This window comes from Meles meles, chromosome 2 (genome assembly GCF_922984935.1).
Source record: "Meles meles chromosome 2, mMelMel3.1 paternal haplotype, whole genome shotgun sequence".
In the NCBI taxonomy this organism is placed as follows: domain Eukaryota; kingdom Metazoa; phylum Chordata; class Mammalia; order Carnivora; family Mustelidae; genus Meles; species Meles meles.
The window spans coordinates 172,152,315-172,172,950 of NC_060067.1; the positions used below are offsets into that span (position 1 = coordinate 172,152,315).

Consider the following 20,636-nt stretch of genomic DNA (forward strand, 5'->3'; position numbering starts at 1 on the left):
AGCCCTTCAGAATGAGTGGGTTCGGTCCCACCGTAGCTGATCCTTTCGTAGCATGCCGCGTGGCAAAGGACAGAATCAGATCTTTCCTTGGTGTCTGCATACCCTGCGAGGGCTGCTGTGAGGGGCAGCTTGTCAAGCCAAGAAAGTCCTTTCTGGGCTGTGTTTTTTGTCTTCCGCAAAGCCAGGCATAGACTAAGCGGTTAGGTGTGCTGGCTGCCTTGACCCGTGCCCCGGGGCTGGAGGAGCAGGCCTGGCCGAAGACACAGTCAGTGGTCCCCTTGGAGCAGCAGGGACCAGCACTGAGAGGAGGAGCAGGAGAGCGCTTTTTAAAAAGAAAGTGGAGCCCTCCCTCCGGTCCCTCACGACAGCTTGTGTGGTTTCAGGGGAAGAACTCATCTCTAAGGCTGAGAGGCAGGATTCCCGGGATATAGACGAAGAGAAGGAGCTGCTGGACTTCGTGCCGAAGCTGGACCAAGCGTAAGGAGCGCGTGTAGGGTGGACATGCAGGGCGAGCCCTGGGACCCAGGAGTGGGGCTCCCGACCGTGTGCCGTGGACAGGGACAGGATGCTGATGCTGGGGCGGTCAAACTGGGAAGCCAGCTGCTGAGGATCTGTGCCTCGATGGCCAGGCGGGGGCACGGAAGGCCATCTGGCAGTGTATCCCTTCCTCTTCCGTGCCCCTGCACCCAACTTTCTGCCTCCCTCTCTCGGCCCCCTGCTCACAGCCCCTTCCTCTCCTGCACCTCCAGTTTCCCACCAGAAATGTCCCCTGAGGAAAGTTCACATTCACAGCGGTGGCCAGGCTAAGCTCACATGCTGACCATGTCCCTCTGTCACCATGGCGCCCTAGGGAGGCCCACGGAGAGTTTGTGTCTTCCTGGAACACACCTCCCGCCCCCACTGGGGGTGCTGGGAGTTATTTCCATGTGGGTCCAGGCACACAGGGAGGCCTGGCGAATTAATCTAAAAGCGACAGCTCTGTAGGAACACGGAGTCCTCAGTGTTTTCTGAAAAGACAGATGTTTGCCGGCCTAGTCCATGGCTTCTACTCAGCAGGGCAGGGGGCCAGCGGGAAGTGAAACCCCCAGGCTGGTTAGTCCATTAGTATTTACTGCATAAAATAGGAATCTCAGAACTTGACACCATGAGTATTGATTGCACGCCAGCTAGGACGAAACACGAGACTTGGTCCAACATAAAGAATCGACCCATTTATTTGGTGGGATCGCCGCACACACACCTGGAGAATGAGCTGTCTGAGCCAGACAGAGCGAGGGACCTCCCTGCAGGGGCTCTGAGGCTGGGAATGGGAGATAGGTGTGAGGGGGGGCTTCAGGCAGGAGGCAGCCGCGTCACCTGGCTTTCGAAGGACAGCTGGGCCCTGGGCAGAGGCTCTGAGGCGAGGGGAAGAGGCCGGTCCGTGCAAGCCGATGAGTAGTATTGCCTGTGTGGTGCGCTCTTTGGGGTACGGCATGGGGGGCAGTGGTGGGAGAGGTTATTAGGGGGGTACAGAACAGTTTTTTGAGGCCTCCCACTGAGTGGCAGCCATGTAGAAGGATCATTCCTCTGACTTCCCAATGTTCTGGGCATATAGGGTAGAATCACCAGCCATCCCTAAGATCCCTTGTGTCACACCTGAGACTGTGGTGATCAGAGCGGAAGAGCCAGAACAGGTAAGAAGCAGCTTTTCTCTTCCTTCCCGTCTGCAGAGAGCGGGTACCCGGGACAGTGATGGTTTTGAGATGACCTGCAGTATGACGGGAACCATGAATTCAGAGGCCTGTAGCGCTTACCGGGCTCTCAGTTCCCACAGATCCTTGCTTCCATGGGTTTCTTGCCAACTGCCGTCCTGCCCGAGTTCTTATCCCAGATACGAATGATAGGAGCCTCTGAGAGCCCAAGAGTGCGTGAAACATGCTCATTCAGTCACGAGCGAGGCTGAGAAATGATGCCAAAAACTCTCGCTCTGAAGCCCGTGCTATCCAGGCCACAGCCCCCGCCCCCCGCCCTGATGCACAGGCTCAGTGTCCCCGGGGCAGCAGGTCCCAGTGCTAGAGAGGCAGCCAAGGCCGAGCTCCCTGCACAGTCACAGGCCTCCTCTCCCTCACATCCATTAGAAAGGGGGACAGTCTCTGCCTCCCCTTCCTCAAGGGATTATTGGGAGCTGATACAGACAGGAAGGGGCGTCAGAGAGTACCCCCAGGGGACTGTTCGTCTTCATAATCCCCGACTTTGTGGCTTCCCTCGATGACACCTGAATTTGTCCCAGGAAACAGCGGGGTGGTTTCAAACAATTTAATTCCCCTTGATTTAATCGTAGGTTGTTTGGCACCTTTTTTGTTTTTTCTCCGCCATGGCAAGGGGGTTTTCTACAATAAAAAGCACAGTGGCGTTTGGAGGTTGGAGTTGGTTGCCCTGAGACCGGATAACTGGGCCGGGCATGGCCCGTCTTCCAGCCACAGCCGGTCTTGGCCTCTGCCACCCCAGGGCTCTCTGTGTCTCCCGGCAGTAGCCGCAGCCCCAGACAACGTTGGCGTGCGGGGACAAGGCAGCTATGAAGCTGTCCGATCAGCCGTTCCATGCTAGGGTGTGTCACAGAGCTGTGATGCTGACGCCACTCACAGGGAGGGATTTGGGAGGTGGGATCAGCTATGGCCCTGGCCCAGCTCTGGCCTATTCCCTGGATGCTGCCAAAGACAACGACGAGAAAGTCCCCGAGTTGACCTGTGTCCTGCTGTTCTGTGACCAACCCACTCTCCTCAGCTCCTTGCTAAATCATGAGCTCATGAGTGGGTATAGCTGGATTCCTACTCCGTGCCCTGTTCCGGGCTTGATGTAGGAGAAGGGTGCGGTCCACACCAGCCCCCTTGGAGCAGATGGGCCAGTGGGAAGGGTGGGCTCGGACACGGGGCATGCAGGGAGAATCCCTGACCCGGTGCTTGGTCATGCTGCGTGAAGCTTTCTGGATTAAAGTCATGGGAAAACTTTGTGTAGGAGGTGAGGTGTGAGGGTGGGTGGACAGGGCCAGCAAAGGAGAGGGACAGGGGCATCAGGCCCCCCTGGGAGCAAGAGCAGGGTTGGGAATGAACCCGGAAGGGACCAGGGCCAGACATAGACCCTGCTGGCTTTCGTGAGTTCTTGTGATATGCAAATCCCGAGGCATGGCGAACCCAAGTCCCTGCCACCGCGGTGTCACGAGGGGCAGGGACTGTCCCATTTGCAGATGAGGCCACAGGAAGTCCCCAAGGGTAGGGTCTGCTCTGGTCACCTCTTGTACCTCAGATGTCTTCGTGGCGAGTAGCTTGCTCAAGCTCAGTAGCTAGTAGGTGATGGTGCCTGGCTCCAGCGGTGTGTGAAAACCAAGCTCCCTAGAACGGGTTTCACACTGGGGTGTGGCTGGAGGGAAGAGTGGAGTGGTCTGCAGTGTGTGGCCTAAAAGGAGCCAAGGAGAAGCCATGATGGTAGGATGAAGTCTGGGCTTCCTTTTCAACTCCAGGAAAGCCTTGTCCCAAAAGGGTCAGTGGTGAGTGTGTGGGACTAATTCCTCCATCCAGTCACTTGCTTCCTGGCAAGGAGAGCTCCTGAGCTCCCCCAGCCTGGAGCCCCACCCCTGGGCAGAGCCAGCCCCTGTGGCCCAGGAAGTGATGGGACAACGGGCCTTCCTCTCCTCCTCAGGCGTCTAAGGAGTATGACGAAGACTCACTCATCCCCAGCAGCCCGGCCACAGAGACCTCAGACAACATCAGCCCCGTGGCCAGCCCCGTCCACACAGGGTGAGTGAGCCCTGTGACCGGGCCTCGTGGGTTCTGGGCCCTCCCTCTCCGCACCGCAGAGAGAGTGCCCAGAAGCCCGACATGGATCTGCCTGGGCCGTAGGTTCCTGGTGAGCTTCATGGTGGATGCCCGAGGAGGCTCCATGCGGGGGAGTCGGCACAACGGCCTGCGGGTGGTGATCCCCCCCCGGACGTGCGCCGCCCCCACTCGCATCACCTGCCGCCTGGTCAAGCCCCAGAAGCTGAGCACGCCGCCCCCACTGGCCGAGGAGGAGGGTCTGGCCAGCAGGATCATTGCGCTGGGACCCACAGGGGCCCAGTTCTTAAGGTGAGAAGTCACGCGCGCTGGACGTGCGTGTACGCCGCACGAGTCCCCAGCCGACATGTCCCCTCCCTGCTGGTCAGTCATGGCCGCTCCTGCGGCAGCCACCCAGAACCAGCCTGGCCGCCGAGCAGAGGGAGAGGCGAGCCCCGCACCAGGGCCTTGGCTTGCCCTCCCCTTCTCCCAGATACACCAAGGAGTGCATAGCCCAGGTGGGGCTTCCTGCTCTCAAATAGTACAGGACTGAGAAGACGGGGCTCCTTTCGGGTCCCCAAGGGTTTAATTCTTTAAGCTCTAAAGTCGCATTTCTAGAAGACAGCGCTACAGCGTTGCCCCCCAGGACAGGATCAGTGGGCTTCAGGGTCCTATTCCTTTCCTTTTCTGAAGCGAAGTGCGGAGCTCTGCTTGAGCTGGTTATCTGTCCGCCTCCGTGGACGGTAATGGTTATCTGTCTTGCCCTGGGAGCCCTTGCCTGCCCACCATTGCCCACTGCTGTCCCTGCCGTCGAGCTTGCACCCGCCACAGCCTGCAGAATGCTTTAGTGTTGACTTTCCCTTTTCCGTGTGATCATCGAAGGCTCCCTCTGAGGGAAATGTCATCAGCACTGGGAAATAGAGGAGGCAGCCGAGGCTAGGAGAGCTTTGGTCCCCCATCTGGGGACATACAGGGATGTCCAGCGGATCCTTGGCATCAGGTCCAAAGTCTGGGTTAATAGGTTAATAGGTGAGCCGCCACTGCGGCCGTGGCGGGAGGCCCCCCTGTGAAATGGGATGGAATCCCATGCTCACCATTCCTCGGGGGCCTGGCAGGGAGTGGGGGGCCCTTGGAGCGTCTCAGGAACCCAAGGCAGGTCTCTTCCCCTACCGGGACCTGCCCCTGGGATGGGCCTCGCTCTGGCTGCAGGATCTCTTCTCCCTCGGGTGGGGACACACTGTCCCCCTTCTCCTGTCCTTTCCCCCTTGTGCCTGGCTGCCTGGCTGCCTGGCTGCCTGCCTGCCGGCACGCACAGCCCCACCCATGTCCCTTGCCCCCACTCTTTTCCGCTCCCTCAGCCCCGTGATCGTGGAGATCCCCCACTTCGCCTCCCACGGCCGTGGGGACCGTGAGCTCGTGGTGCTGCGCAGTGAAAATGGCTCTGTGTGGAAGGAGCACAGGAGCCGCTATGGAGAGAGCTACCTGGATATGGACCAGATCCTTAACGGGATGGACGAAGGTAGTGGCCCCGGGGCAGCCTCCTTCAGAAGGGGGATTTGTGCTTTCGAAGTTTGGGTGGGTGGTTGGGGCTGCCGGGAGTCAGGGCAGGTGGGAGGGACTATAGTTGGCCCCAGCAGGTCCAGTTCCGGGTCCCTGGGGCATCTAAGCCGGTGCCCAGCTCCCCCATGCCCGGGGAGGGGCTGTACCTCAGGAGCCAGGGACGAGGACGTCCTGGGGACGCAGCGGCCGAGCTGCAGCCGGTGTGACGGGGGTGGGCGGTGCTGCGCCGTGTGATTCCAGAGCTGGGTAGTCTGGAGGAGCTGGAGAAGAAGAGGGTTTGTCGCATCATCACCACCGACTTCCCTTTGTACTTCGTGATCATGTCGCGACTGTGCCAAGACTACGACACCATTGGCCCCGAAGGGGGCTTCCTGAAGAGCAAGCTGGTCCCACTGGTGCAGGCCACGTTCCCAGAAAATGCTGTCACCAAGAGAGTGAAGCTGGCTCTGCAGGTGACACAGCTCTCCTTCTTGCCCCCCGCCACCCCACTGGCTCAGACAGAGCTCCTGGAGGATGGGAGGAATTCAGGGCCCCCAGGAGGACGACCCTCTTCCCCAGGATGTCCTCCCACTCTTGTCTAATGCCTTCAAATTCCAGTTAGAGGTGGGACCTTCAACCTCCAAAGAAAGTTGGGTGGGGAGGAAAAGGCAGGTGCTGCCTGTTCAGTTAGTTGCAGAACCCCCCCCCCCCCCAATAGGCCATTCAGCCACAAGGGAATTCCACAAGTCTTTCTGGAGAGCTACCTAATTCGGAGCAAAGACCAAATCATCCCGCAAATGAGATGCAGGAGGGAAAGGGGGAGAAAGGGCTCTAGAAAGACAGCCGAGCAGTGAACTCAACCCAGAGACGGCCTTGTGCTCAGCAAAACAGATCTGCAGGGTCCGACAATGGAGGACCCCCCAAGCCCCCCAGGAAACTTGGCCCTCTACGTAAACAGCCTGCTGTCCTTTTGGGGGTGTGCTGGCCCTCGCGAACAAGGCCCTCTGCTCCTTGAGGCTGAGGGTCCACCTTTGATGCCTCGCAGGCCCAGCCTGTGCCAGATGAGCTGGTCACCAAACTCCTGGGCAACCAGGCCACGTTCAGCCCCATTGTCACTGTGGAGCCTCGGCGCCGGAAGTTCTACCGTCCCATTGGGCTTCGGATCCCACTCCCTCCTTCCTGGACGGACAACCCGAGGGACAGCGGGGAGGGGGACACCACCAGCTTGCGTCTGCTCTGCAGTGTCACTGGTGAGAGGCGCCCCTTTTGCCTCTGTTCCACCTTCCGGGCAGCCGCAGCTCCCTGTGGCCACATTCCAGGGAGACGGGAGAGGGTGAAGCTGGCCGTCAGCTTTGCTGTGGCTTCCCTAGGGGACGTGCTCTTGGAAGGGAAGGAGGGAAGGGGGATCCATGTGAGAAAAGCCCCCTCCATGGACTGGCCCTCTGACCCCTAGAAGAGAAGTCGCCAGGAGGAGGGGGAGAGTGTGTGAGCAAAGCTGTGCTCAGGGCCCCACCGAGGAGCCGGGCTCTGCCCTTCCACACTCTGCCCTTAGCATTTCACCAAGCTCTGTGTCTGCCATCTGAACGCCGTCCCCCAGCCCGTCTTTGCTCCCATTGCAGGAGGAACAGACCAAGCCCAGTGGGAAGACATAACGGGGACCACCAAGCTTGTGTACGCCAACGAGTGTGCTGCCTTCACCACCAACGTCTCCGCCAGGTAGGCCGTAGCCCCGCCCCGCCCAGAGAGAGAGAGCCCAGGCCCTCTACCAAGGGGGTCAGCGCTGGCCCTACTCACGCCCCATCCTCACACCTCGACCCTCCCGTCCTGGGCTTGAAACCGAGATGCGGCCCTCAGCTGCCCCTTTGCACACAGAGGCCACGCGGTGACCAGCAGGCGTGTCAGAGCAGCCATCAGTAGGGTGCAAAGGTGCCCTCGGTCGGCCCAGAGCTGACACTCTCCATCGGGCACACTTCCGATCAGCCCCCTCTGTCTAGGTTCTGGCTGTCCGACTGTCCTCGGACTGCCGAAGCTGTGAACTTCGCCACTCTGCTGTACAAGGAGCTTACCGCTGTGCCCTACATGGCCAAGTTCGTCATTTTCGCCAAGATGAATGACCCCCGTGAGGGACGTCTGCGCTGCTACTGCATGACAGATGATAAAGTGGATAAGACCCTGGAGCAGCACGAGAACTTCGTGGAGGTTGCTCGGAGCAGGGACATAGAGGTACCGTGCCTGGCTGGGCCCGTTCTCACCACCAGGTGTGCTCTCATGCTACCCCCGCCTGCAGACTGGGTCACCCGGCCCCAGAGAGGTGAAGTCACCCTCCAAGGTCACACAACTAAGGAAAAGGCAGAGGAAGGACTTGTCGCAGTAGTCTGAGCTCAGAGTGCACGAGCTCAACCGCTACGTCAGGGTTCTGGTAGTGCCCCGATGAGGCGGGGAGGACAGCTGGACGAATGACATGAGAAGACAGGAACGGGGACTGGGTTGGAACCTATTCCTGACTCCCAGAGACTCATCGTGTCAAGATGTGCAAGGAGCCAGAACCGTTCCAAACGTCTGGCCTCCGAGTTTGTTCTGAAGCTTCCGCAGGGGCCAAGGGCACGGGGCTGGCCCTCTGGAGCCCTACCTCTAGTCCTGATTCGGGAACTAACTGGACAAAGCATTTCTTCTCTTTGGGCCTTAGTTTCCTCAACTGTCAAATGGGTCCAATGATAACATCTCAGTTGAAAGCATTTTCTGGACAGGTGTAAAAAGATCCAGCTCCCCTGGGGAAGCCCTGTGATCATCCCTTAGTGGGGTTCTAGAGTTCTCAGATGGCGATCTTCACCCACCACCCAGGGACGTACAAAGACGCCTATTATAAAATCCTTTGAAGCGAGAAAGCGTGCCTCACTCATTATAACCTTGGAAACAAAGCCTTTTTTGAAGCAAATGGTGGGGTTTCTCAGAGCATAGCCCTGTGTCTCATGCAGTAGACCGGCATGAGCTGGCGAAGGCAAGACCAGAGCTGGAGGCAGGAGAGGACTGGCAGGCTTGTCTCCCTGACCAGCTGTATCTGCTTTTCTCTTCCTGCAGGTTCTGGAAGGAATGCCTCTTTTTGCAGAGCTCTTTGGGAACCTGGTACCCGTCAGAAAGGCTGCCCAGCAGCGGAGTTTCCAGTTCCAGTCGTTTCGGGAGAACCGCTTGGCCATACCGGTGAAGGTGCCGATGAATTCTCTGGGTCTAGGTCTGGGAGGCAGAAATCTCGAAGCCTTTGGAATAGCACGCCTGAGTCTTGCCTTTGTGTGCTTGCGTTTAGGTGAGGGACAGCAGCCGAGAGCCAGCAGGGTCCTTGTCGTTTTTGCGCAAGGCCATGAAGTATGAGGACGCCCAGCACATTCTCTGCCACTTGAACATCACCATGCCCCCCTGTACGAAGGTGAGCTGCCCCCTGGGGAGGGTCCTTGCCAGAGGGGATCCCCACACAGACTCAAGGTCAGGTGCTTCCAAAGGACTTCTTCCTGTTGAAAAGCTGCCTTCGAATTCCCTGAGGCCCAGGAAGGCCTTTGGCTGTCCCCTGGACCCTTGACTGTGGCCTGGCAGGGAGAGTACCACCCTCCCCCCAAAGCCCTTCCTGCAAGCTAGGAACGATGCCAGCGTCAGCCCTCGGGATGAGTGTTCTCACTGTGGGCCTTGGGCCCTCAAGGATGTTCTTTCTCGAAGGTTAGAAGGAGCGCCACAGGCATCCACCATGGCATGCCTTGTCTGAGGCCTCTGAGGCGTAGAACCGGGTGTCGAATCGCTCAAGGCTACTGGCCATTTGCAGGTTTTTTTCAAGCCTCTTTTCAATGTACTTGCTTATCCTCCCCCGGGTGTCAGGCCCTCAGAGAAGGGAGCCCTTGTGTCTGAGCCATTGCAAACACCCAGATTTTTGAGCTCAGCGAAGGCGTCCTGATCAAGTATGTTGACTTATCCATCCCTGTAAGAGCCTCAGAGTCACCAACCACTAACCTGGGGACTTTGGAAGGCTCGTGCATCTCCATGTTCTTGTTCTTTTGCTGCTGCTGGCAACTGTCGGCCTTCCACGCCCAACTAGGGAAAAAGCGGGGCTTTGTCCATATGTTGTGGCTCAGTTTCTCTTTACTGTCCAGGGAGAGTGTGAACCAACCTCTCTTTCAAAGGAGGGTTTTCTGCAGCATTGAGCAAGCCTCTGGGTGCTTCTCCGCAGGGTTGGGCTGCTAGGCCTCAGGCCAAGTACTGAAAATGGGTCTTTTGAGTATAAAGGAACCCGGAAAGACAGACTTGGTTTTTCAGTTCAAACCGCAGCTCCACCACTTATGAGCGACCTTGGGCAAGTTACTTCACCTGTCTGTGCCTCAGTACCCTCATCCATGCGATGGGAGTCGCACTAGTACCTACCCAGAGGCTGTCACGAGCGTCAGGGCCTGACCCCCTGGTAAGGGCCACACGAGTTCGCCGTCATTGCTCTTGTTCCTGTTAATAAAGGTTGCGAGTCTCTCACTCCCCACCACTGTGCACATGCCTGTTCTCTGCTCCAGAGAAACAGAGTCACTTACTGTTTGCCACGATGGGTGTCCTGTCCCTCCCCACAGCCCATGGGCTTGAAGGCGCTCCAAGAGGGGGAAGCCCCAGACCCACAGTACCCTTTCCTCTGCAGGTGAGCAGTGCCGATGAGAGGAGAAGGACTCTGACGCCGCTGGCCCTGAGATACAGCATCCTCAGCGAACCCTCCCTGGGTATAAACCTCTTTACAGTGCATGCTCCCTGCCTTTCCAGAAGGTTGTAGGTGACATCCCTCTCCTCGCTCCTATAAGAGCTCCGCGTTGATGCACTTTGCTTGGCCTGTTATGAGCACAGCGTGGGGAGCCTTTGGCCCCGGGCAGCACCTACCCCTCACAGGCTTAGCCATGAGGATGCTGAGGTCTGCCTGTGAACTGAGCCTCCGTCTGAGGCCACTCACTCACGCCTGCTGATGCTGTGTCCTGCCAAGACTACTGACCGCAACCCAATGTTTCTTCTCCCCAGGTTCCCTCAGTGGGACAGACAGAGCAAATATGAAGATGGCTATTATATCAGAACACCTCGGCCTCAGCTGGGCGGGTGAGTCGGGGAACTGGGGGAAGAAGGGCACTTTGCCAGTCTACACATGGCCCTGCAGCTCCTGTCCCCTCATGAGCAACCTCTTCTCACCATCCTTGGTGCATCTGATGTGTGATTGTCTTGGATAAGTCTGTTGACCCAGCAATGCCTTTGCGTGCCAGTGCAAAGTGATTTCCCTCCCTCCTCCATTTCTGCCGGGTTTTTCTTTATAAGAAAGAGTTAAGTTGTTTTTTTTAAAAGGACTTTATTTATTTATTTGAGAGAAAGAGAGAATGAGCAAGAGAGAGAGAGAGACTCTGAAGCAGACTCCCCACTGAGCACTGAGCCTAGCTCGGGGCTTGATCCTATGACCACGACATCATGACCTGAGCCAAAAACCAAGAGTCAGATACTCAACCAACCACACCACCCGGGCACCCCAGAAGGAATTAACTTTTGAAGTTACAAGAGACCTTAGACTCTGGTTCACCTTATTTTACAGATGGGAAAACGGAGACCCAGCTAAATAAAATGGCTCTAGTTTTGTAGCTAGTTAGGGAACTCTGGAAAACCATCCAACAAATAAAAAACACAGACCAAAAAACTACATCTCCTCACCGCCTGTCCACTGCTCTCCACACTCACGTTGCCCTTCCTCAAAGCCTGGCTTTGGGAAAGAAAGAAAGAAAAGGAGAAGTCTCAAGGTTACCTAATAATCTCTGGCTGTCGCTGAGGTCAACCAGAAGTCCCATCCACAGTAAGGGCAGATCTCACTTGGAGTGAGGCTGTTTGTGGGAAGAATTCCGTGAAAGCTCCAAATGTGTTTTTACTCAAGTCACCAGCCCTATAACTTAATCCACTCCCCTTTTTTTGTTAGCTTTCATATGAATGGACTTCCTTCATCAGGCGCCCTGTAGAGAAGGCTTCAGAAAAACCCAGAAACCTTAGCAATAACTTGGTGAAAGACTCTGTGGGAAAAATTTACAACAGAGGTTCAGGGACTCTTCAGTTCTTAAGCCAAAAAAAAATGTCTGCTGCTGCTTCTTGTGCATGTGTGTGCGCACGTGTGTGTGGTACGTGTACATTCTGATTCTTACTATCCTTGTCCCTCTGATCTTCCTCATCCTTGAAATTGGACTCTGAGGCTGTTCTCCCTTCCAAAGCACCTGTGAGAATAACAATAAAAACAATGGGAGGGAAAAACTAACATTCTGTGTTACTGCCTTGCATTTAGACAGGAACTTGTATTTTCATTTTAAATGTAAATAATGCCTTTCCCTGAAGAAACATAAGTACAGAGATGCATTTCCACTCCAATTGCTTTCTGGTGGAAAGTGAGTGGCATCCTGGTGTCCTACGGACAGCCCTGGCGTGGGTATCCAGCAGCTCAACCCACTCCTGGCTCTGGCATTGGCTTGTTCTGTGACCTCGCGTGAGCGCTAGCCTTGCTGAGAGGCTCAGTGTTGTCATCTCGTATGTGAAGTGATGAAAGAACGAGAGGACATTCGTTCATCATTCTCTCCTTATTTTTGGAGCACTCCTGTTCCTGCCCCACTTTCTGGAGACACAAAGATGCAGGTGTTTCTGTTTCACTAGGTAGTTCTGGGTGGGAAAGACTACCAAATGCAGGGCGAGACTGTCCTTTAACTCCTGGCACTCCCTACCAGATGCCTCCACTCCACGATGTCCCGCTGGGGAGCCGGAGCCAGGCTCTGGCGTAGCTCACCCCTGACTTCAGGTCTTTGCTTGCAGAGTTGGCTCGGGAGCTGCAGTTCAGCGTGGAAGACATCAACAGGATCCGCGTGGAAAACCCCAACTCTTTGTTGGAGCAGAGTGTAGCCTTGTTGAACCTCTGGGTCATCCGTGAAGGCCAAAACGCGAACAGTCAGTACCGTTAAGCTAAGGACGCTTCTCTTTTCCAAAGCCTGTTCCTCTTCACCCCAGCGGTTCTTCCTTCAAACTCCAGTTGCAATCATGGCCTTTGGAACCAATCCCTTTTGCACTGTCTCTCTCACACACGTGTCTCGGGGTCATGGGGTCCTCTAGGCAATCCTGTCACAAGAAGATAGGAGAGTCTCGGCCTTAGCCTGTTTCCTGTCTGAGTCAGAGGACAGTCACGCAGGGACCGAGATGACCACATAGGTGCAGGGTGTGGGCCTTCCTGTGGACATGAGGACTGTCCTCTGAGGACAGAGCACAGGGGAGCAATCCTGCCTGATGTGAGACTATCTTTTCCTCCCACCTGGAGGGAAGATTTGTCTCAACTCTTTCCTCAAGTATATTCCCAGTTCTCAGGAGCCCTGAGAGGAAATTGTCTGCATTTGCATCTCAAATTAACTGCCAAGGACCAAGGATTTCAAAAGGACAGTATCCAATTCTCCTCCCTTTCATTCCCTGTGGAATTTCTCTTAGAGGACAAAAAAAAGTCTCTCCGTACTTTAAAATTGGCTTGCATTAGGGGTTTAGGAAAGATCTGTGGAAGGATAACAAAGTATTCCCCAAAGAGGCAGGTAGTTTTGATTCTGAAAAAAGAGAGATGCCTCCACATTCTGAGACAGTAAATCACCCTCACCCCCCACTTCCCGCTGGCCTAGTTCTAGAATCCACCCCCCCACATCCCTGCCCCACCCACGATGATGAGAATCACCCCGCAAGCTCCCCTTCTCTTCTCCCCACCCCGCAGTGGAGAATCTGTACGCAGCCCTGCGGAACATTGACCGCAGCGAGATCATGAACATGCTGGAAGGCTCGGGCAGGCAGGGCCGCAATCTGAAACCTGAGCGGCGGCACGGGGACCGGGACTACTCTTCGTCACCCTCCCAGATGAATGGTGAGTGTCTCCTGGAAGGAGGCAGGGCTGAGCTGGGGGCCCCTCTCTAGGCACCTGCAGTTGACACTTGATGAAACCATCTCTCCCTTTGATGCGAGGTCAACCACCACGCACTCCATCCCTGGTGGTGGCGAGCGCAGAGGCAAGCAAGACAGACGGGGCAGAGAGGCTCCCCGATGTTCTGCACAGCCAACAGGCTGGTGGTGTGGTCCCTGGGAAGAGCTGGAGTCAGAACAGGGGCTGGGCTCCCCACCCCTCCCTGAGTTCTGTGCCGGGAATAGACCCTCTCTGGGCTTGTGTTCTCATCTGTAAAACAGTCAGTGATAGAGATGCAGAGGGCATGGAGATTTGGGCCCAAGATCTGATGTGGATAAGCTGGCTGGTGTGTTCAGAGTCCTGGTATGGCCCTTCTGTGAGTCTAAGTAGGCTCCTTTTTTTCAGTCTGGCCTCTCCTCTCTTTCTCTCTTTTTTCTCACCCCTTCTCTTTCTTCTCCCTCTTTTTAATGTGCTTCGAGCATGGCGCAGACCCCCAGTGTGACCAGTCCCAAGGGGAGGAAGCCCAGAGGCCCCTAACCTTTGCCCCCAGGACTCCCACTAGGTGTGTGTGTGGGGGGGGTGCCTCCTATTCACCTTCCTCACAGCAGCAGTGAAAGTAGCCAGCGGCATGAAGGAGAGGGGCTGAGGGGGGTGGTCCCCCACTCCTTTCCCCTCACGCCCTCTCTCCAGTCCCTGGGCACAGAAAGAGCAGAGGCCCTGTTCTTCTGCGGGAACCAGGAAGCTAGGGTTCCAGTTCCTTCCTTTCTCCTGACTCCACGAGCGGCTGCGCGAGCTCCTCTTCTTTAAAGCCAGCAAGTTAGAGTCAATTCCCAAGGGTCCTTTACAGACCTTGAAGAAACCATTTTAAGTCTCTGGTGCCTATTATGCCCTCCGGGCCAGCACCACCGCGCTGGGCTCCCCAAGCTGCTAGTTCACGGGCGGCCCTGGCCACGCACTCACGTGCTGGCTGCGTGGGCACTGTGGCCCCCGGGGCGGGGTGGGGGGCGTCCCCCCAGAGGTAAGTTCTAAGTCAGTCTGGCTATGGGGCCTCCTTTGGCCGGGTAGGGCCTGTGCACCTGGAGCTGCTCACACGTTTCTCTCCCCCGTGTCCTGTGCCTTCCGAAACATGCCATCTAGCACCCCTGGGCGCAGGGCTCGTCTGTTGATCGCGTCCTGTTGTCTTTCTCTTCTGCCTCTGACCTCACCCGGACCTCTAGTCCGCTCATTCTGTCGCACTGCCTGTCTCCACTGTCTCGACCTTGGCCGGGTGGGCAGGAGCCGTCCACCTGCACTGATGCATGTCGTGATAGACTTCTAGCCCTCGCTCTGCACGTGGCTCACAGCTGCGTGTGACGGCGTGTGTGCACGTGTGTGCACGGAGGCAGGAGGAGTCAGGGGTATCTCTGGCTCCAGGGGAGGCTGGGTATTGCGCACTGCTCACTCTTCACACCTGGCGTAAAAAGGCTCCGAGGCAGTGGTCCACCCCCACGTCCCTCAGGGGACCAAGCCAGAGCACTGCGGGGACTGCGAAGGAGCCCAGCTCGCTTCCATGCAGAGAGAGGGGGAGGGCAGCTGAGGGACACCGAAAACTTCAGGAAATCCACGTGACAGAACGTGCCTCATTTTCTCTGTGATATCTGGTCACTTGGCTGGGTTTCTTGACATTCCTGGGGCTGCTTCAGTCCAGTCAAATCAGCAAGTTTGTGTTTCTTTGTGCCCCAGTTATATACCTAGAGGACAGCAGGCACGTAGAATTATGCGAGCATTAACAAGGCAGGAGGACAATTAAAATTACTTTAAGAGGATGGATCCCATGTTAAGTGTTTTTACCATAAAAAGAAAAGAAAAGAAAAGAGTCCCAGACTCGGGCATCTGTGAGGCTGCCATCGGCCTGCAGAGTCCAGTGCCTAGACCGAGTTCAAAACCCCTCTGTGGGACCTGGGCGCTCCGTGACTGGTGAAAAAGGCTCTGTTTTAGTGGGTCTGCTCATTTGACAAATACTTTCTGAACACCTACCTCGTGCCAGGCATGGGTCTAGGCAGGAGAGATAAATCAGGTCTCGGACAGACAGGCAACAACGCGATATGAAAGTGAGTGACCTAATGTGCTAGCAGAGGGAGGGAAGAGGGGTCGGAGCAGAACTCAGAGGGCAACAGGGGGCCAGCTCTTACAGACTGCCTTAAGGTTGCTGAGTCACGGGCAGTGAGCTAGAGAGCCACGGGAGGTTTGTCAAGAAAGAGTATCCTGATGTAACTTAAGTTTTCACGGGATTCCTCTCCCTGCTTCGTTGATCTTAGACAATCACAAACCGAATGCTTCTGTGCGTCCTGGCTGCTCTGTCTTGCCCCGTCACCCCTTCCAGCGCTCCTCCAGCAGGGCTCCTGATAGACAGAGGCTGGGTGCCCTCCATGCGTGCTCCCCAGCACGACCCAAGGAGACAGTCGTTAGCAGACACCCAGCTCGCTCTCTCTGCTCTGCTTTTCTGGCACTAGAATTGGCTTCTTTCTGTTTATCTGTCCTCTTCCCTGTCCCAGGAAGAGCATCTCATATCAGGGTACAATTCTGGCCTGGAAAGAAGGGACAGGACAGCCTACTACTGAGAGGTAGTAGGCTGGGGAGAGAGCAGCCGCCCACGGTCCCCCTGGCTCTCTCCTGGACAGGGACCCATGTTCTCTTGCTGCCTGCCCAGCTCTCCGCACAGACGTCACAGTTGGACATTGCCTCCTTTGCTCTTTACTTTGCTTCTTTGCTCATCTGAACCTCCTTGTGAAGCGATGGGGATGAAAGGCAGGGCTTGCGTGCTCTGTGGCAGTCAGGAAACAGAATCTTGAGGTCTGTTTTCCTTCCTTCGTGGCCCCTATTGCCATATGCACCTGGCCTGGTCAGAGCAGAAAGGGGATTAGTTCAAAGGCCAGTTTTCTTCCCTTCCATAGAAGGGGACTGCCCTGGGCTCTTGGGTAGTAAACGTGAAGGAAAAAAATCGCCTATAAAACAAACAAAAGAAAAGCATGTTTCTAAAAACAAATCAGATTTCTCATACAAGAGGGAAAAAATGGACATCTTACATCCACACCTGTCAGGTCCATTTGTTGGACAAGTTGGACATGTGGTAATGTCTACTTAGAAATAAAATGTGCTTTACTTCCGTCAACTCCTGAATCAACTGGTGAATGCAGCTCTTGTCTGAGGCCTGGTTGGCTGTCCACTCCTTGTCTAGCTTGCTACTAACGTTAAACTCTGAGAGTGATGGTTACATCTTGGTTAGCAGAGACCTACCAGGATAACCACAGATGAGGAGAGACTTGGGTCAGGACTGCTGGTCTGTGCTCTCCCCCCAAAGTGGGATCTGTAGTTGCCTCTAACCTGATCTCCCCAAAAAGCAAGCCCAGAGTGGGGAGCTCTAGACTGAGGGATGGGTTGATGACTCAGGTGTGGCAGAGCCATGGGAGACTATTAGCAAGACGGGCACTTCTGAAACTCAACCTAAGGGACTCAGTAGACCTCATTATGGCATGGTCCATCCCAGATTTTGTGAGATAATCCTCATGAGGTTGTCTGAGGCCTTACAAACATTGCTCTGACTTAGTAGTGATTCTCTCGGGCGCTGTGTACGGCCACCCACAGCCTCGATTAAAGCTTCTAGGGATGTGGATAGATCAGTGGGGGTCCTCTGGGGCCTGCAAGGGAGCAGCAAGGCATACACCCTAAACACTAGTACTAGAGGAAGGGCTCTAGAATAAGGAAAAGACAGGAAGTCCTGGGAGAGGGTATACATGAGTTCTCTTCATGGACACATTTCATTTGGGTGAAATCCCATTAAAGTGAACACCATGTGAATTTTAAGGAAGAAAGGTCCCAGAGGGTACCAAATGAGCCTTGGGCATTCTGTGGCCAGTAGAACTACCCTCTTCCTGTCTTTATCAGGTCTTACTGAGACTCCCAAAAGTGACAGAATATTCACTTGGCTATAACCGACAGGTTAAGATGCAAATTCTGGCCAAAATGAGGTAAATAAATAAGGACTGAATATCCCCTCCTGCTTAAAACAGCCCCTGACACCCCAAAAATGGGCCAAATATATGAAACAACAGTTTTCCCAACTTTGGACATGTGTCAACAAAAGACAGTTGACCCATGGGACATGGGAAACAATTAAGGAAAACTCTGTAATTGCTAGTTTCTAGGTCATGATGTAAAGAAGAAAAATCCAAGAAGTTTCCCTAGGTTGGAGAGTTGTTGAGAATCCAGAGAGAATGGAGCAACTAGAGTTGCCAAGATATAGAGTACCAGAGAAGACACAACTGCTTAGAGAATTCTGGAGATCTTCAGATTCACTGAGTGGGATTAGACATTACAGAAGAAAAGATTAGTGAATTTGACAACATAGCAATAGAAACCCTTCAAAACCCAAAAGAAAAGAAAATTTTTAAAAAGCATCAGTGATCTTATATTTGTGAAAATAGAGTTCCCAACAGAGAATGGGTGAAAATGCATCTGAAGAAATAAGGGCTGGAAAATGTCCAAATTTGATGAAAACTATAAATACACAGATCCAAGAAGTTCAGTGAATCACATGCACGAAAAACATGAGAGCAACTATGGCAAGGCATATTTTAAACAAATTGGTCAAAACCAATGATAGAGAAAGTCTTGAAAGTAGCCAAAGAAAAAGGGACATATACAAAAGAAAAAGACAAGAATGATTTCAAACTTCTTGTTGGAAACAATGCAAGTGAGAAGACAGTGGAGCAACATCTTTAAAGTAGATCACATCTTTAAAGAATACCTCTAAAGTAACCTAGAATTCTAACTATACCTAGCAAAAATAGCTTTCAAAAATGAAGAGAAATAAAGACTTTTCAAAATATACAAAAACTGAAAGAATTCATCACCCGGGGACCCATGCTTCAGGCAATGTTAAGAAATAAAAGTCTTTCAGGCCAAAGTAAAATGATACCAGACAGAAATATGGATCTATAAGAAGGAATTAACTGCCAAAAATGTTAACTGCGAGGATAAATACACAATTCTCTAGTTAGTTACATTATTTCCTCATTATTTAAATCTCTTTAAAAGATAATCAATGATGTAAATAAAAGTAACAACAATGAAATGTTGGGTTTATAACACATGTAAAAGTAAAATGTATGACAACAACAGTAGGAAAGTAAAATAAGTCGAGGGAAAAATGGAGGTATACTATTATAAAGTGCTTATACTATATACCAAGTGTTATAATTTCACTTCAAAGTACACTGTGACAGGGTGCCTGGGTGTTTCATTTGGTTAGGCATCTGACTCTTGTTTCTGCTTAGCTCATGGTCTCAGGATCATGGGATCAGCCCAGCCTCAAGCTCCATGCAAAGCGTGGACTCTCCTTCTCCTCACCCTCTTCCCTTCCTTCTGCTCACACACTCTCAGTCTCTCTGTCTCTCTCTCTAAAATAAATAAATAAAATCTTTAAAAAAATAAAATAAAATAAGTAAGTCTTTTTTTAAAAAGTAGGCTGTAATAGGTCAAGGATGTATATTATGAGCCTTAAAGCAACTACTGAAATAATAAAAGAGAATTATACCTAAAAATAGATCAAACGGAATTATAATAAATTATAATTAATCCCAAAGAAGATATACAAAGAAGAAAAAGAGAAGAACAGATGAGACAAATAGAAATGTAGAAATTAGCAGCTGATAGATTTATTTAACAAATAATCTTATTTAATAAGTTTATTATATTATTATACTATTATAATCATTTGAAATATAATATAATATAGAAATATAATATAGAAATATAGATTATATTTCTATTATATTTATATCTTATTTTTATTTTTAAAATTTATTTATTTGTTAATATTTATATTTTAAATATAAATGTATTTATATTATATGTAATTATATATGATATAAATTGTTATATTAAATTTTTATTATGTTTGATAATCATATTAAATATAAATGGTCTAAATACTCCAGTTAAAAGGCAGAGATAGTCATACTGAATACATAGGGTATTCAGATCTACCTTCTCTACTCTGCCCTTCAAATATCAAAACACAAATTCCTTAAAAGTAAAAGGATAAGAAAAGATCAACTGTGCTAACATTAATCAAAAGACAACTGATATGGCTATATTAACATCAAACAAGTAGGTTTCAGAACGAAGAATATTACCAGTGAGGAAAAAAATAATTTCATAAGTAGTTCATCCAGAGGGCTTAATAACCCTAATGTTTATGCACCTAGTAATATAGCTTTAAAATGTATGAAGCAAAGACTGAGAAAACTCTCATGAGAAATGGACAAAACCACAGTTACAGTGGGAGATTTCAATACCCCTGTCTTGATAATTAATAGAACAAGTAGAAAAATCAGTAAGCATATAGAAGGTTTGAGCAGCGCTATCCTTCAGCTTGACCTAATTGACACTTATAAACATTCCACCCCATGACAGCACCAGGCACATTCTTCTCAGTTGCATCTGAAACTCACACCAACATGGACCATATTCTAGACCATAAAGCAAGTCTCAGATTTAGAAGAATTTGAGATATACAAAGCGTGCTTTCTGAGCACAGTGTAACTAAATTAGAAAACAATAACAGAAAATCTGGGAAATCTCAAATATCTGGAGCTAAATAATTCACTCCTAAGTAACCCATGGATCAAACAAGAGAGTAAAAGGGAAATTAGAATATAGTCTGAGATAATATAAGGAAGAAAACAAGACATCAAAATTGATAGGATGCCAGTTGTTGTGTATTGGACTCAGACTATCAACAGCTAGTATTGTGGCTGGATCAGCCCTTGTGGTTCTTATTATGATTGTAAGATGCCCATTAGCAATAACCACCAGGCTTGCAGTGGGGGAGGGGGTGTTTATTCCTTACAGAACTTGAAAATTACATAGCATATTTAGGGCCACATAGCAAAGTTGTGAGAAGAGAGACAGAGAACAAGCTTGAGGCTGGGGTTCTGCTTTTTGGGGGAGTTGAGAGTCGGGACCTAGGGTCTCATGGACTCCCTTTTTCTTTTTAAGATTTTTTAATTATGATTTTTATTTATTTATTTGATGTATTTGATTTATTTGAGAGAGAGAAAGAACACAAGCAGGAGGGACAGGCAAAGGGAGAGGGAGTGGGAGAAGCAGACTCCCTGCCAAGCAGGGAGCCCACGTGGGTCTCAGTCCCAGGACCCTGAGATCATGACCTGAGCCCTAGGCAGACACTTAACCAACTGAGCCACCCAGGTGCCTCTCATGGGCTCACTCTTCGTTGGTAAATTTAAAACATAAGAGTGGGAATTTAAAGCATGAGAAAAGAAAAATCAAGTAGTCCAAATGATCAGTTGCTGAAATCA

At 52.1% G+C, this 20,636-nt stretch overlaps 1 protein-coding gene across 13 annotated transcripts in view; it reads left to right on the forward strand.

Annotated features, from left to right (window-relative positions):
- Positions 1-20,636, forward strand: part of ANK1 (ankyrin 1) — a 207,011-nt gene that overhangs the window by 162,118 nt on the left and 24,257 nt on the right. For all 13 annotated transcript variants that reach the window (XM_045994143.1, XM_045994157.1, XM_045994165.1 and 10 more), the window contains 15 exons: positions 384-477; positions 1,595-1,673; positions 3,676-3,773; positions 3,876-4,100; positions 5,147-5,307; positions 5,589-5,800; positions 6,373-6,577; positions 6,947-7,043; positions 7,322-7,550; positions 8,406-8,531; positions 8,629-8,748; positions 9,988-10,066; positions 10,356-10,430; positions 12,162-12,293; positions 13,093-13,239. In XM_045994143.1, the coding sequence (XP_045850099.1) occupies positions 384-477; positions 1,595-1,673; positions 3,676-3,773; positions 3,876-4,100; positions 5,147-5,307; positions 5,589-5,800; positions 6,373-6,577; positions 6,947-7,043; positions 7,322-7,550; positions 8,406-8,531; positions 8,629-8,748; positions 9,988-10,066; positions 10,356-10,430; positions 12,162-12,293; positions 13,093-13,239 (2,079 nt within the window). The remainder of the gene's footprint in view (positions 1-383; positions 478-1,594; positions 1,674-3,675; positions 3,774-3,875; positions 4,101-5,146; positions 5,308-5,588; positions 5,801-6,372; positions 6,578-6,946; positions 7,044-7,321; positions 7,551-8,405; positions 8,532-8,628; positions 8,749-9,987; positions 10,067-10,355; positions 10,431-12,161; positions 12,294-13,092; positions 13,240-20,636) is intronic.